The sequence below is a fragment of the Elephantulus edwardii genome, unplaced genomic scaffold (genome assembly GCF_000299155.1).
Source record: "Elephantulus edwardii isolate Elephantulus edwardi_28Jun2011 unplaced genomic scaffold, EleEdw1.0 scaffold00135, whole genome shotgun sequence".
NCBI lineage: Eukaryota > Metazoa > Chordata > Mammalia > Macroscelidea > Macroscelididae > Elephantulus > Elephantulus edwardii.
In genome coordinates, this window is record NW_006399885.1 from 2,369,322 (window position 1) to 2,387,436 (window position 18,115).

General features: G+C 39.0%; 1 protein-coding gene and 1 pseudogene across 1 annotated transcript in view; both read right to left on the reverse strand.

Moving 5' to 3' along the window:
- Nucleotides 1-749: 749 nt before the first annotated feature.
- SKA3 (spindle and kinetochore associated complex subunit 3) overlaps nt 750-18,115 on the reverse strand; it is a 32,340-nt gene continuing 14,974 nt past the window's right edge. The window contains exons 5-8 of the mRNA XM_006894103.1: nt 14,886-14,965; nt 10,048-10,133; nt 3,659-3,862; nt 750-875 (exon numbers count right to left, since the gene is read on the reverse strand). Coding sequence (XP_006894165.1) covers nt 750-875; nt 3,659-3,862; nt 10,048-10,133; nt 14,886-14,965 — 496 coding nt within the window. The remainder of the gene's footprint in view (nt 876-3,658; nt 3,863-10,047; nt 10,134-14,885; nt 14,966-18,115) is intronic.
- Nucleotides 4,828-6,972, reverse strand: LOC102876642 (annotated as a pseudogene).

Below are 18,115 nucleotides of genomic sequence, written 5' to 3' on the forward strand. Positions count from 1 at the left end.
TGATCATTTTCCTGATTTATTTAAACCATTCTGCTTGAGTAAGTCAGGTAATTTAAAAAATCATAGAACAATAATTATCTTTAAAAGCTGAGTGACTGCAGTACTTTTTAACAATATTAAAGTTAATCCAAATCAAAACTTAATAAAAACTTGTGATGACATCAAAGGTCCACATATTTTAAGTTTTAATAAGGGGAGACAGGCAGGAGTGTGAGTGAAAAAGTAAGTCCATATCTTCTGTTTTACTTAGTTTCTATAATGAATGAATCCACAAGAATTTCTGGAAACAGAAACAGACACATGTAAAAATTATCACTTAAAGTGTAATAGGAACTGTCACCCAAGCAGACGGCCAATGCCGTACCTCTGTATTTTAACACTTCTAAGATAGCTGGGAAGAGACTGCTGGTGGCCTAGTGGGTAGGAAGCTGTACTGCTACCCAAAGGCTGCAATTCTGATGGTTTGAATCCAGCAGTAGGTCCAAACAGTACAAGAAACACTTCTGAGTTGTTTCAACTTGATGCCAATGAGAGACAGAGAGAGGATAGTGAGGAACAGATTCAGAATACCCTCAAACTGATAACTTCCCAATCTGAGATACAGGTATCACACATTCTGCATCAAAAGCTAAGATAGAATATTAGCTAAGCTGTCAAATTCCATTAAAAAGAAAAATTTTTTACTATCATTCAAATAGTAATTTTTAAATGTCTTCAAATACTGGCCACCTGTAGCACACTCACCGCTGTCAGTTTTCTTTATTCCAAACATCTTGAATGTTCTGTCTTTCATGTTTCTTAAGAAACACACTCCTAGGTGGCAGTCCTTTAACTGCAACTGGAGTAGCTAGGTTTGAATTGTATCTTGACAAAATCTAAAATAAAAAGCAAATTTTTTTTCACCAAGTTTATAATCAACATAACAATGTTCATTTAGAAGGTGTGAAAATGTCAACAAAAGGCATAGGGGAAGAGAGAGCACTTACAGAAAAACTGCAGGTACAGGCTATTTACAATACTAATAATTTTTTAACACCACGTACAATACATCCCATAGCAAAGAGTAAAATACAGATTCAAATTCTAGCTTGTAGAGACTTGATTTCGAAAGCCTTCTAAAACAAACAATGCATTCCTAAAAGCAAATGAAGTTTTTACAAAGATGGTTGTGAAGTGTACATATAGAAAATATCTGGGAAAAAACACTCAAAAGAAAGAATTACGAGCAGTAGTTTTTTTCAGATACCAAAATGTGGCACCAAAAAAAATCACCCTCTCCTCACTTAGCAACATGATCAGGTGCCCAAGAGCAGACTGCTATGGGAAAACCAGTGTTATATGTCCAGAGGGAGGAAGGCCATATCAGACCACAAAATTTATGAGTAACTGCCAAACGGTCATCATCACCTGACCGCCAACTGATGAGGATCAAGGCCCAGCTGAGCTGATACATAACCTTTACCACCAGAGTGTTGCTCTTATCACCTCATTTCACACCACAGTGTTCATTACCACCAGACATAGATTGTTAATGTGAGGAGAAGGCGGGTAGATTTTTTTCACTATTGTGTAAAAGCAAAATGCTGGATAATAAGACATTTGATAAGTGAGGAGAGAGTAGAGGCTTCCTTTCTTTAATACGGAAATCCAAAATCTCTGTAAATGTTCATTAAAATTATTAAAATAAAATAAAAAAAAAAAAAGAAAGAAGAGGCTCCTTTCTCAGCCCAAGAAAAACCCAAGAAAGGAGAAAATAGGATTTTAACAATGTCTTGGGAAAAGAACATTCTAATAGCATTAGGTGTTTTATCCTTTTCTTTTTTCTTTAAATTTATTATTAATTTCAGTAAAAGTTTACAGAGACTTTGGAATTCCATTCATTCATTGTTGCACTTTTCTCCCCTCCCAACCCTCCCTGCCTCCCTGCTAGTACACTACCCTCCTGGAAAAGTAAAAGAAAAATTCTTTCATTGTTTTATAATCTCTTCCCCCAGGTCCACTCCACCATGTAGCCTTCGCTCTAGACTCCTGTCATGACAGAAATACCTAATCACATATCCCTTTTAAACAGTTTTCTCCCTCATCTGTTGCAATGCAGTATATACATTATTTATCCCATCTTTCTCAGTCTCTCCTCAACCCCAAGGTCAGTCCTGTTTTACAACAATGGCACCATGCAGTAATTGTCCTTTTATGACTGAGATACTTCACTTAGCATAATGTCCTCCAGAGTCACCCATTTTGAATACTCAATGAGTTCCTTGTTTTTCAATGTAGCGTAGTATTCCATTGTGTGAATATACCACAGCTTCTCTATCCATTCATTTTTTGATGGGCACTTAGGTTGTTTCTAACTCCTTGCTATTGTGATCAAAGCCACTATAAACATGGGTATGCAAATATCTGCTTGGATGTCAGTTATGGTCTCTTTGTGGTATATTCCCAGTAGTGGAATTGCTGGGTCAGATGGTATCTCTATTTTTGAGAAGGCGCCATACCGCCTTCCACAGTGGTTGTACCATTTTACACTCCCACCAACAGTGAATAAGGGTTCCAGTTTCTCTACAACCTCGCCAGCATTTGTTGCTTGTTGTTAAATTTTTCAGTTCTGACTGGTGAGATGGTATCTCATAGTTGTTTTAATTTGCATCTCTCTTAGAGCTAGGGATTTCGAACATTTCTTCATGTGATTGTTAGCCATCTGAATGTCTTCTTCAGTGAAGTGTCTGTTCATATTCTGTGCCCATTTTTCTATTGGATTATTCACCTTTATCTTGTTGTGATTGTTTTATCCTTTTCATGGCTTGTCCATAAATGAGAAAGATTTCTTGAAAGTCTATGAGGAATTCCACTTTGCAAAGCAAAGATTTCCAAATAAGACAACTCCTATTAAAGGGGAGGTAAAAGACTCCGACTACTTATTTTGCAGTTAGCAACTGTACACTAGTGATAAAAGATGCACTGAAGAGCCAGAGCTTCTAATATCAGAGATCAGTGTTTTTCTAAAACAGAGGTCTAAGAAGTCTCAAGTTCAAGAAAGGCTGAATATATTATGCACTCTGCATAATACTCTATTCTAAAATATTGTAAGGCAAATGGCATTTCTGCCTTTTCTAGCAATAGAAATGATGTGAAGTATAGTGGCTATGATTGAGTATTTATTAGAGTTTTAAAAAATTTATTATTTTTGTGTTTATAACGTCAAATCGGATCTGACTGGTACATGAGGAGATGGTCCCTCCTTCTCCAGCAGGGCATCTGGTGGATTTGAACCACATGCTTCTCAGATTGCAGTGCAGCTAGAAAACTTTTTTTTAAAAATTTAATTTTATTTCCCTTGTTGTGTACTGTCAAACCAGATCTGAATGGCACAGGAGGAGATTTCCTCTCCTTCTCTAGCAAAGCATCTATCTGGTGGATTCGAACCATTTGCCTTTGTAGAAAATGTTTTAACATGATATTAAAGAGAAAATATTTTGTGAGACAAAGCATAATTAAGCACGCTGAAATAATGAACTTGCTTACTGCAGAAGAGCCTGAACTAAGTTATCTTAGAAAAGCCTCACAGACCTAGAACTCAAGTCTGGACTCCACACCAGCACAGTAACTCGATGGTAAGGAAGACAGCATATCTATGGGGTTAAAAAAGAACACCTACCTGGAGAATGTCTTCTGGAATAGCAGTGACTTCTGGAGGTGTCGGTGTGCTCAGCAAATCCTCGTAAGAAGAAATCGTAGGAGAAGAAGGATCTGGAAGATTCTCAAAGGATTCTTTTGGATTTAAAACTAATGAAGCACAAACTTTCTCTTCCAAATTAATTGTTGAACTTACTGTTTCTGATGACAGATAATCTGTGGGTACCTACAGAATTGAGCACAATTCATTATTTTAGTTTGAAAGAGTGAAGTAAATGAAAATGTACTTTCATTTGTTAGTTTTACTGCAGTCTCTGGGTAGCCCCCAAATGATATACATTTTCCTGAGTTTTAAACAAAATTGAGAAAACCATGAAACGGCTTATGAAGACCAATTCCCAATTCCTAATAAAGGCTTAAGTTAGAGCTTAACATGAATATAGAATATTGAAAAACTAATGATTGAAACAGCTCTTTAAACACAAAGTTCAGTCAGATTAGAATATCATGACTGAATTGAGCCTTCCAACAGTACCTGAATGTAATCAAGTAACATGGAAACCTGCATGATTCCCCACCAACTGATAAACCAAGCAGGTGGGATCCTAAACCTTTAATCCCATCGTAGCATTGATCTGTAATGAGTTTCTCTACAGAGCCATTTATCTTTTATTGGAAAAATTAACCAGAGAAGACAACCATCAATATTGAGTGGGCACAGAAAATGCCTTTCTGTGCCAAGTGCCTGGGTTGGGAAACTCCTGGACCGAGCAGAGGGTCAAGGCATTTGGAGATCTCCAAGAATTGCTAGGCCTACAGATGCTGTAGGAGGCAAAGACTTGCCTCAGAATCAATGGAGAGAAGGTTTTCTCCCAGAGCCAGAATCCCGAATTTGCACTTCTAGATGTCTACACTTTTTAAGATACATCAGTCAAGCCCACCACGAGGCCACAGATTTCAGGCTGCACCCGTGTGAAGTGCATGCATCGCTGGGCCAATTTAGCATCAATTTTTATAAATATGTACAAATCAGATGCAAGCACCTGAAATGTCTTTCAGCCGGAATAACCCAACATTGCAAGATGACGTATTCACAATGACCAGGCTGGTGAAGCAGGCAATGATTATGATTCTCAAAATCTCTTGGGAAAATAGGCAGTGGCAAACTAGGCTTCAGCCAAAACCACTTTCTCAGGCAGAACTTGGGATTGTTCTGACCATCAGTAAGAGGTAGCTGGTATGCACAAGGTGTAGGTTTATTAGTAAGTGTCATCTGGAGCCATACCCATGAGTGAGCTTGGGGTTTAAAGCATGATATATTTTGCCAACCCCTATAACACCAGAAAGGACTGTAGTCTTGAGTGCATTTTGTGCTGGCATCACTGGAGCTTATGAGGCTCTTGTACTAGAGTATGGCAATGCTGTATGGCGAACACTGTGTGGTGGCTGCATGGTGATAGGGTAGACCCCAAGGGTGGCGGTAAGGGTCCTGCAGGCCTTGACCACCACCTGCTCACAGTGGCCATGCCAGGTGCAGTCTTCGGCCTCCAGGTGCTGGGCAGCATAAAAGTGATGCTGATCTCCTCGTGGACCCTCACCTGAGGGTCCGATCTGATGGCCCAGGATAGTGGCATTCAGGTAGGTGACATTGTGGGAGTACGCTGGGAAGGTTCTGAGAGGGTCCAGGGTTAGAGTTGTTGCAACTGAGATGTTGACTGGGCCCAGGTCCCCCAGGGCCTGGGGTGCCTGGATGGGTGCCCTGGCCTGCCCGCTGGTCACTATGTTTTCTGGAGTCATTATGTTGTTTGTGAGGTGTTCAGTTTCTCGTCCTCTGACATGCATAAGTCCAGGTGAAGCACTGCAGGAACGTGTTCCAGTCCTCCATCATCCCTGAGGACTTGATCTTGAAGAACTAGCCCAGGGTCAGGTAAGTGATGGCCATGGAACTGATGCTGACCATCAAGACCACCAGGGGCAGCTGGCTGCAGATGTACGGTTTCAGCTTCTCCAGGGGGTTGATGGTAAACTTGTTCACTCGTAGGAGCACGTGGCACCATCCTCCCACCTTGTTGCCCCCAGTGTGCAGCTCACCAGCTCAGGGGACTAACTACCAGAGACCAGCTTGGCTCACATGGCCCCAACCTGGGCTCTATTCTGGTTCCAGCCACTGTGGTTTCCAGGAATTAAAAAACATCAGAGAAATCCATTTATTATTTTTTTTTTAAGCCATTCACTTGCAGTGTCTAATACAGCAGAGGGGACAATCAAAAGACGTGTGGGGCAATGACAGGTGTTCTGGTAACCTCTTGGACGGTTTGAAGCCATCAGTGGCTCTAAAGGGAAAAGACAGGCAATCTCCTGTGTAATTTACGGTCTCTGAAAAATGACTGGAGAGTCGGCTAGGAGTGGTTTTGATTCAACATCAATGAGTTGACAGCTGAGTTAACCAAGACAAAGCATGACATAACACGAAAGAGCAAAAGTGCCAGGACATGCTGGCAACAGGAAGGCTCTCTCACAAGGAAGATGCTCTTAGCAAGCCGATTAGTCACAAGTAAACAATCAAATTAATCACCCCTTTTTCCTGGTCTAACAGCTGATAAAGGAGGCTGGGAACATCACATCTGTAGAGTGCCTTCCACATTGTTCAAAACCCAAGCAATGGAATAACTGTGAACAGATAAGCTGCTACTTCAACTGGTAAGACAACACAGTGTTTGCCTCCAGCTGTGTTGTAAGAGAGCTGCACCTCCCATGTGAACTATTAAATTTTAGAAAGTGTCTCAGATTCTCTAGCCATATTTTAAATGCTTGATAACTACATGTGGCTATTATTGTTGTTTGGTGCTGTTATGACCCACAGCGACCCTATGAACAACAGATCTGAACCCTGTCCTATCCTGTGCCATCCTCACAATCTCTGACATACTCGAACTCATTGCGGCAGTCACTGTGATTGAGGGTCTTCCTCTCCTTCGTTGTCCCTTCACCTTTCCAAGCATGATGTCCCTCTTCAATGAATAACTTCACCTAGCAACATGACCAAAGTATGTGAGATGAAGCTTTATCATCTTTGCCTCCAAGGAACACTCTGGCTGCACCTTCTCTAAGACTTATGTTTGTTCTTTGGAAAGTCCATGGGATATTCAGTACTCTTCTCTACATCACAGTTCAAAGACATCAATTCTTTTATCATCCTTATTCACTGTCTAACTCTCAGATGCATAGCAAGTGATTGAAAAGGCCATGACCTGATTAAGGGGCACCTCAGTCCTCAAACAGATATACCTGTTCATCAATAATTTGGAGAGGTTTTTGACTGTACACTTTCCCCATGCATAATGTCTCCTGATCTCCTGACTGCTGATACCATGTATACTGACTGTGGATCCAAGTTAGATGAAGTTGTTGACAGTTTCAATCTTTTCTTTGTCTATCATGATGTTGTCTATCGGTCTAGTAGTGAACATTTTTGACAATGAAATGCATTTGATCTTCTGCAGCACAAAGATTACTGATAAGTATTCCTCCAATCCTGATGCCACATTCTTCTTCAGGGAATCCAGCATCTCAAATAATATGCTCAGCATATAGATTAAATAAGTATGGAGAAAGGATATACCCCTGATGCATACCTTTCTTAATTATAAACCATGTTCCCTTGTTTTGTTCACAAAATAGCTTCTTGGTCTAGGAATAGGTTTGGCATGAGCATAATTAAGTGCTCTGGGATTCCCATTCTTCTCATTGTTAACCATAATTCGTTATGATCCACACAGTCAAATGCCTCTGCATAGTCAATAAAGCACAAATAGACATTCTTCTGGCATTCTTTGCTTTCAGGATCTCTCTGACATCATCAATGATATTGCTGGTGCCACGGCCTCTTAAATCCAGCTTGAACTTCTGGCAATTCTCTATTTACTGTGCTAGCTGTTTATGAATGCTCTTCAGCAGTATTTTGCTTGTCTGTGAGAGTCATGGTATTGTTTGATAATTTCCACTTTCTATTGGATCATCTTTCTTGGGAATGGGAACAAACATGGACCTCTTCCATATCTAAGATGGCCAGACACATATGCTCCAAATTGCCTGGCACAGATTGGTAAGCATGTCCAGGGCTGCATCTGTCATTTGAAATAAGTCAATTGGTATTCCATCGATTCCTGGGGCCATATTTTTTTGTAATTCCTCCACTGCAGCTTAAATTTCTTCCTTCATAACCACTGGCTCTTGATCATATGGTGCTTCCTGAAATATTTCAGTATAGGCCAGTTCTTTTCTGTATAGTGATTCTGATTCCTTCCATCTTCTTTTGATGCTTCCTGGTTCATTCAAGATTTTGCCTATAGCATCTTTTAAGTGTTGCAACTTGAGGCTTGAATTTTTTTAGTTCTTTGAGCTTGAGAAATGTTGTGTGAACTCTTCCCTATTTCTTCTCCAATTCTAGGTCTCTGCACTTCTGATATAATAGTTTTGTTTTTTTTTAATATTTTTTTTGTGTGTGTGAGTGTACCATCAAATCAGATCTGAGTGGTACAGGAGGAGATTGTTCCTCCTTTTCTCGGCAGAGCATCTGGTGGATTCGAACCGTGTGCCTCTGGGATTGTAGTTGCAGCTCCTTGCCACTAAGGCACCAGAGCTCCCCCTGATATAATAGTTTGATTTGTCTTCTTGAGCTTCCCTTTGAAATCTTTTATTCAGCCTTTTTACTTCAGGATCTCTTCTTTTTGTTTTGGCTATTCGATGCTCCAGTGCAATTTTCAGGGTCTCTTCTGACATCTATTTTGGTTTTTCTTTCTCTTCTTTCTTTGTAATGACCTTTTGCTCTCTTTATGGATGATATCCTTGATGTCATCTCACAACTCATATGGTCTTTGATCTTTGGTGTTCAATGTTTCAAACCTATTCTGATGTCAGAAAATACGGACTTGGTGACAGAAAGGAGGCTAGTAATACAATGATAAAATTTTGTATGTTCAATGATTTACAAATACCTTTTTAAAAAACACAAACTGCAACTTTACACATGGACTCTATATGAATGTGGACTACATTTGTGGAAGGAATTGCTGGAGAAGCTCAATATCAGAAGTTAAAATCAGACTAGAAACAGACCATTAATTAGTTATGTGCAAGTTCAAACTGAAGCTGAAGAAAATGAAAACAAGTCCATGAGAATATGTAGCTAGACAGAAGAGAATAAAGAAGATATTCACTATCCTAGGAAGGTTTATTAGATACCACCGGGCTACAGTTAGATTGTATGTTCATACTGACTTTAAAAAAGGGTAAAGCTTTCAGTCAATTTATTCATTGGTGGAAAAAAATATAAAAATAAACCCAAAAGGCAAACAACAAAAACCTAAAGGTTTATCACCCAGAGATTACGACTTTTTAATGTGTTTCTGTTCTTTCCCCTTAAGATAAAGTGTATGCGTATGTACAATTATCCAAGTATATAACCACACATTTACACAAATGATTGTACATACACACTCACATACACATAATTGACACTATAGTTAAAGTTTTAGATACTGATTTTGAAAACTATAACATGCAACCTTTTTTCTGTATTAGTAAACATTATAAAAACTTTTCTATATTTTTATCTGGTTTTAAAAATAAACAATAAGGGGAGCTCTGGTGGCCTAGTGGCAAAAAGGTGCACTACAATCCCAGAGGCAAATGGTTAGAATCCACCAGATGCTCTGCCGGGGAAGGAGGGACAATCTCCTCCTGTACTAGTCAGATCTGATTTGACGGTACACACAAATAATAAAATAAAAATTAAAAAAATAAAAATATAAACGATAGAAAACACAATCTTATGGATAGCACTTAATGTAGTTCACTACTACCACTTTCATTTGACATTAAGGTTATTTTCAATTCTTGTTCTTAATGTGGTTTAAAAGGAAAAAAAATCTTGATTGTACATAAATCATTGAGTGTTGTCAGATTGATTTCAACTCATAGCAACCCAGTAAACAAAGAAGAACTGTGCCATTGGGTTTTTCAGCTGTAATCTTGGGAACAGATCACCAGGTCTTTTGTTCCTCAACTCAGCTGGTGGGTTTGAATCAATGATCTTTCAGTCAGAAGCTGAACTCCTTGGAGCTCTGGTTAAAAGGTCTGGAAAGAGTTTTAAAGTCAGTGTTATGTTCTGCTAAATTATCCTCTAGAAATGTACTGTAATGGGATGTGGCATTGAATGAAAACTTTGATTAAAAATAAGGAGACATTACTGAAATAATAAAAAAAAGAAATGTAAACACATTCCATTAAACTACATAGGTTTTAAAAATAGATTGTTAAGATAGTAGTTTTTCTAGATAGTTTTGTTACATAGTCTAGCAGTAGTGTTTCTGCTCTATCAGAAGAAAAAGAAGTCTTATGGAAATTTACCAAGTCTGTACTGTTCTTTGTAGAAGGAATTTTCAATCCAGGGGTACAGAATGTAGGAGGCAAGGGTGAATTTGAATGTACAGCATCTAGAAGACATGAGAAACATCATAAAAATAAAGCTGAAATAAAGATTTGTTACAAGCTTTATCAAGATAGTTTGTCTATTTCATTTCCAGTAACTTAAAAAAAAAGCTAATTTGAGTATTTATGTGACTAGACTCAAAAATATAAAACTATTATTATTCTCATAAATATTATTAGCAGTAACATTAGTATTTGGGAGAAAAATGGGCAACTCCTCCCATGCTATTAACTGCCTCTGAAAACATGATGCAGAGTCAGCTATGGATCAGTTCCAACTCGACAGCACACAACAACATTAGTATAAATGGCCAGGGATTAAAAAATGGACTATTAGAACATATAAAGGATACTATGAGTAGAATGCATCAGAGAGCTGGGCAATGACTAGGGAGGATAGAAGGAGAATTGATGCCTTTGAGCTGTGGTGCTGGAGAAGAGTATTGAATGTACCATGGACTGCCAAGAAAACCAACAGATTCATACTGGAGAGGGTTAAACCAGGCTGCTCCTTGGAGGCAAGGATTCTGAGGCTTTGTCTGACATACTATGGACATGTTGTAAGGAGGGTCAGGTCCTTGGAGAGGGACATCATGCTTGGGAGGGTGGAGGGACAGTGTAGAAGGGAAGACCCTCTATGAGGTGGATTGATTCAGTGACTGCGGTAATCGGGATGGGTGTGTCAGAGGCAGGGCAATTGGCACAGGATAGAGCAGGGTTTAGGGCTGCTGTACATAGGGTCGCTATGAGTCGCAAGCGACTCAACGACACATAACAACATGAGTAGAATCAAGTTGATAGAGATATTTGATATCCAAAGCACAGTATTATTAAAATCAAACTCACTGCTATCAAGTCAGAACCAACTCACAGTTGATATTCCAGCAGGTTTTTAAGAGGTTTTAAATGGCATGAGAGGAGATGTCTATCTTTCTCTTCTGGAGCAGCTGCTGGATTTGAACCGCTCACCTTTGGGTTGACAGTGCAACTCCTTACTGACTAGGCCACAAGAGCTCTCAAGGTGGTCTTATCCCCTAGGGAGTTGTTGCTAACCTAAAAGGGATCAGTTTCTAGCAGTTCGGATCTAGCAGTGGCCCCACAGGAGAAAGATGGGCAATCTCCTCTCATGCGATTTACACAGTCTGTAGCACTTGTTAGAAGGTCAGGTATGAGAGAAAGTTATTATTAACATATCCTAAAAAAAAATTAACCGAAAACATAAGCATGTCAGGAGAATGATCTGACTGGCAACATTCATTAAGTTGAAAACCACCAGCTGGAAAGAGATAGAGAAACAGGAACTGATTCCTGTTTCTGGCTCTGCTGGTGAGAAGTGGAATTAGAACATATTCAATAGTGAAGATCTAGCATTTCCTAAAATAAGTGATGATGTGCATACCCTCTGTGATGCACAAATTCCACTCCGAGGTGTGAATGGAGAGAAATAGATGTGATAATTTTACCAAAGCACCACACAACTGCCTCACAAGGTTTCCAAAGCTGTAATATTTTTTTGGTTCCAAATGTCACTGTATTTACATTCAGCTCAGCTCCAACAAACGCATCATTACAGTGCTGAGAAAGGAGCCACTTCTCACACAGTCCAACAATGGGTTACTGTGTGCGGTAGACTTCTTTGGAAAGTTCAAGACACTTGAGAAAAATCAGACTAAACACCATCCTTGCAGATGAGTCTCCACAATGTCATCCTTACAGAGGCCAATCGCCACAACACCTAGTGGGTCTGACCACCAAATTTTCAATTAGTAGTAGTCGTCAATCATCTTCTAAAAAGATTATAATCCAGTGATTTCAGAGTACAGACCTTTCTCCATAAAAGGAAATATGGAGAGGTCTTTTAGTCCTAAAACGTTGTTTTTAAAATAAGCTTCTTGCTATTGTTAAGTGAGGTCGTCGAGTCGCAGGCAACTCATAGCGACCCTATTAATGAAAATCCCAGACACTTCCGGTCTAACTTTCGCCCTTTCTCCAGATTCATAGGGTTTCTGGAGGGAAGTTATTGTGGATGCCACTCCTGTTTCCAAGCTTGTTTTCATTGGGGAGCTTCACCGAACACTGTCCACCATGGGTAAACAGTATTTGGTTTCACAGCAACCATGAGTTACCTCTGTACAGCAAGTGGACATATCAGGGTTACATGACCTAGAAGAATGTTTCACCAAAAATAATTAAAGGCAGGCCTGATGGCCGCGGAGTAGAGTCACCTACCTTTGGCTTGGGAGCATGGCTTTCTGTCTGCTGGGCCAACAAAATAATCTTATATGATTTTTAATTTTTCTTAAAGTCAATGAAATTAGTACAAAAAGAGCTTTCCTCTGAAACTGTGTTAAAACCTTCAAAAGACCTTATAAAATACAAAAAGTTATCAACATATTTGCTGTTGATAAGACAATCATAAAAAAATTGACTCAAATAATAATTATATGATTTTGTATTTGATATTTTCATTAAAACAAGTTTTCTAAAAAAAACAAGTTTTCTGAGGAAAGATGACTTAGAACTATGTCAGGCTCTGGCCAAATATGGGGAGAAATAAGTACTACTGGCTGTACAATAAAAAAAAAACCTGGTGCTCAGTCAGTCAGACAGTGCCCAGAGACGCTTCTGGAACAGTGCCTGCCCAAGGAGAACCCCAAGACCAGTTCAAAACTCATGTTGGTGGGTAATGGTGTTACTGGAAAAATGTTTATTATCTAATGTTATCTAACTGGTGAATTAGAGAAGTGTGTAGCCACCCCCACGTACTACACTGAAAGAGGACCAATTAAATTCAACGTGTGGGATTCCGCTAGCCAGGAGAAATTTGGGAGACTGAGGGATGCCTTTTATCTCCAAGTCCAATGTGCCATTACCTACAGAAACATGCCTAACTGGCACATGGATCTGGTTTGAGTATGTGAAAATATCCCCATTGTGTTGTACGGCACCAGAGTGGGCATTAAGGACAGGAAAGTTAAGGCAAAATCCATAGTTTTCCACCAAAAGAAGAATCTTCAGTTTTAAGATATTTCTGCCTTTCCTGTGGCTTGCGAGGAAATTGGAGATTCTAACTTAAAGTTTGTTGCCATGCCAGCACTCACCTCACCAGAAGCCGTTTTGGACCCACTCTGGCAGCACAATATGAGCATGAATTAGAGGCTGCACAGACAACTGCCCTCCCAGACGAGGATGATGGTTATTGAGAGAACGAAGCTGGAGCCCAGCATCAGGAGTCTAGTATTGTAGGCAATTGTCCTGTGATGTCAGTGGTGCTGGGGATTTGCTACTTTATTATCTAGCTAAGCAGAGCATGTACCAATCTTTGGGAGGCTGAAGGACATGAATGGGCTTTGGAGTGAGACTGGCAGTTTAAAAAAACCCTTCATTTTTGGACCTGCATATTTAGCCATTTTGGAGGGCATTTGTTAAAACTTTCAAGTTTCAAACAAGATTGCAACAGTCACATCATAGTATTTGTGGTGAAATTTTGTTTGTTACTGTCATTCTAATTCATTTTCATCTAGAACCAGAATAAAGTTGTATTACAAATATCTAAGCAAGAGAATTTAACCCTTGTTTATAAGATTTTTAAAACCACTGCAAAGGAACTTTGTGCTGGGTTGCTATTTTAAAAGACTGTTATTATCACATATATAAAATATTGTTCAGTTAATTACTTTTAACATTTTTAATGTATTTCATTATCATGACACAAACTGGCTGGCTATGACAAAGGATTTGATTAAAAATGAAGTATAAAAAAATCAGCCAAAATCACCTGGTGAATAAATTTAATTAATTTCAATTAAATAAATTTAAACACTAGAAAAGAAAAATAAGATGAAAAATAATCAGAAAGGGTATTAAAAATATGCCAGAAATTGACATCCTTTTCCTGCATGAAATCATGCTGGACCAAATGGAATACATCTATTCCTATTTGTCAGCAATCTAGTTATCCAACATTTCACATTTACAATATTAGTAATAATAAATCTACTATCTATTTTGTGCATTAATGGAGGATAGAAGGAGAACTGATGCCTTTGAGCTGTGGTGCTGGAGAAGAGTATTGAATGTACCATGGACTGCCAAGAAAACAAACAGATTCATCATGGAGAGGGTTAAACCAGGCTGCACCTTGGAGGCAAGGATTCTGGGGCTTCGTCTGACATACTTGGGACATGCTGTAAGGAGGGTCAGGTCCTTTGAGAGGGACATCATGCTTGGGAGGGTGGAGGGACAGCGCAGGAGGGGAAGGCCCTCTATGAGGTGGATTGATTCAGTGACTGGGGTAATCAGGATGGGTGTGTCAGAGGCAGTGCGACTGGCACAGGATAGAGCAGGGTTTAGGGATGTTGTACATAGGGTCGCTATGAGTCGCAAACGACTCGACAGCACATAACAACAATGATGTACATCTAGCTGAGATGCAAGGTGACAGTAATGCTGGCTGGGTTGCTCACTTGTCTAGTTGGCAGGCAATGGTTCTCAGGAGGTTGAAAATTATGAATGCAATTTGGCAGCTACATAATGACATAGTTCTCTTCCAGTTTGGCATAGCATCAATTTCATATAACAACTTGGTCTTTGGAACCTCACCATGCTGATAAGTGAGCAGTGGGTGTAGTCCTTACTACAACTCAAGAAATAATGTCACAGCTACTATACTAGAATGTTTCAGGTGAAAGCCTCATTTTTGCATACACATCATCTGATAGAGCACAGCTGAGAGAGAGCTTGATTTTTATACCTACCATTTCTTTCCAACTGCATGCCGGTAGGGCCAGGAGAGACAAAATCAGTGGCCACTGGTTCTGTTTCTATGGCTTCTTCACTGGCATGGTCATAGAGAAATCGTAAAGAAAAAAAATGTTAACATCAAATTGCTGGGAAAAAAGTTTATTGTGTTTCAAGTCTAAAGTAATGTTAAATTCTGCTTTATGGAATAGAAGTCTCAAGGAACAAATCTTTCGTTTTAAAACTCATGACTTAAAAGAAAATTAAGAACCAAGTTTTAGTAATGTCTTTGACTTCAGCCAGGGTTATTAATTTCAGATCCAAAAGAAAAGCAGTAAGTCCTATTCATGAACTCAAATACAAAAACTATATATATAGTTTATGCCTTCAAAAACATAAAGCTGAATTTGGTAAGTAATAATTTGTTATTTTTTGAGACTAAATAGCCCCATTCCATCATCTCATTAAGCTGTCCTAGACAATTACTCAGATCTCTAGAACATAATAAATAGGTAGCTGCAGTCGGCCATTGAGTTGGAACCAACACACAGCTGACCTTCCAGCAAGTTTTCAGAGACTATAAATCACAGGAGAAGGAACTGCCCATTACTTTTTCTGTGGAGCAGCTGGTGGATTTGAACCATGTGTCTTTGAATTGGCAGCACAACTCATTAACCACTAGGCCACCACAGTATCACTAAGTATTACAAGTTAGTTCAGAATTTATTTAAGTTAGAGTATTTCCAATTTTGAATTGGTACATAATCCTTAACATCCTGTGTTAACATTTAAAAAAAAGAGTGAGTGTAAAATAAGTCACACATACAAAAGAATGTATATAGAGTGTAAAAATTTTAAAAGTAACAAAATGCACAGGAGTCTAGAGCGAGGGCTGCATGGTGGAGGGGGCCTGGGGGGTGGTTTGTGGAACAATGAAAGAATCTTTTCTTTTACTTTTCCATAATTTTTGACTCATGTACTTATAACTTGTTAGTCAAATTTGTGTCTTCTAGGTTGCAACACCCCATGATACATCTTCAAGGATATGAACATGTATGGCCAAGCACAATCAATAAGAGTGCATCTAAATTCCAAAATCAATCTCCATAATAGTCTATGTGTTTCCTACCGCCAAAGGGGCCCTTTAGAGTAGTGAGAGAAGATCTTCACCCTGAAACCCACAGCGTCCCTTTTCAGCAGGAAGTAGCTAAGAGAATACGCCATCCCCTTTTCCTTATGACTCAGGGTGAAGTCTCTCTCAGGGAGGAGTGATAGGGAATGGCAAAGGACACACTGACGAAGATTAATCAGAACTGGCTTTGACAAGCACTGTGGCATTTGGACAAGAACAAACTGGGAGGAGGGTAGAGAGAATGGTGCAGCGGTGAATGAATGGAAACCCAAAATCTCTGTAAATGTTTATGAAAATTAATAAAATATAACAAAAAAAAAGTAACAAAATGAACATCTATTTATCCATTCTTATGCTTATGAAATAAAACACCAGCAGTGCTTTTGCTGTCCTCTGTGAACTGTCCCAACTGTCCTCTCTTTCCCTTGGAGAGTAATCCCTGCACCTCAGATTTGCTGGGTCCTTCACTTATCTATGCAGCAGATTTTTTTATGCATGTTTTTGAACCTGCTAGAAATGAAATCATAGTGATGTATTTATATCACTACATATTTTCTGATTTATTTCTCTTAAATCCATCCCTATAAGTAAAATTTCATATAGGCTTTCTTAAATACTGTCCAGTTGCACTACAACATAATAAACATATTTCAATATACATCCTAAATACCATACTGCCCTTTTTTACATTATTTCATTCAATATTAATAAATAAAAACCTGAAAATTGAATATATACATCTAGACATGTGGAAATTAAAATCTCATTTTCATTTTATTACTTATGAGGTTAAGCAGATGATATTATGTACGTGTTCTCAGTATTATTATTATTTTTTTTTTTAAAGACGAGGTTTACTAGTCTGATAGAGACTGGTGACATCCCCATGCCTCTTAATGGAGCTCTGGGAGCCTAGTTGTCAGGAACTGCACTGCCAACCCAGAAGCAGGCAAATCTATCAGTTGCTACTCAGGAGTAACATGGGCAACCTCCCAAGTGTGATTTTCAGCCTCTCCTCTGAAAACCCACTGCACGGTGAGCTATGAGTCGGTTCTAACTTGCACCATGTAACAGCAACAACAATACGGTCCTCGGTCACCCACCAGCCCTGAAAGTGAAATCCTCTCAACTTTCAGCCAAACCACAGATAAGCCTATAAGGTGATCAGGAAGGAATGCCAGGTAGCAACACTTTCCTTATAACAATCAACCACAGGAGATCAAAAAGGCAGCACTTGCCTAGGAATCAAGCTCAGAAAGCAGGAAGGGACAGGAAAAAATGGGATGGAAACTGGAAACATGAGGAAGAAGCACACAGCTCCCACCTGAGGACCATAACTGATGGTCAGAACACATCTACTGCTATCTAGAGGATCCCAGTTCATGGCAGCCCTCCCTCAGTTCTCCTAGGCTTGTAACATCAATGGGAGCAGACTGTCTTATCTTTCTCTGGAGGGGTTCTTGGTGGGTTTGAACCACCAACCTTTTAATTCATAATCTAACACATAAGCCACTATAACCATCAGTGTGTCTGAATTCTGTATGAAAAATCAATTTGCTCTGTGAACTTTCACTCAAATCATAATAAAAATATGGGGAGGAGAAGAACTGCTGGGTGTTTGTCTTTTATTATTAAACTTAAAATTAGTTTTTAAGACTGATAACATGAAACATGAAATTTTCTACTGCCCAGCCTAACTGATGTGAGACAATTAAATGCCTTTCTTAAAGCTTTGAAAATATAAATATATATAATGCACACCCATGTTTATTGCTATGTTATTCACTACTGCAAAGACAGAAGCAACTCAAACGCTCAACACAAAATGAATGCATAGAAAAGCTATGGTATATTCACATAGTGATATATGATGCAGTACTGAAAAATAATGAACTCATAAAACATTACACAACATAATGGAGACTGGAGGACATTATGCTGAGTGACATTATCTCAGTCTCAAAAGGACAAAGACGATGGGGAGCTGATGGGCATAGAGGGAAGTGGATAATGAACACTGCAGTAGAACGACTTTTCAAAAGGAATATATGATTAGGCATTATATGTACGACAACAATTTGGAACAAGGGGTGCAATGAGGGGTGTGCTAGGAAA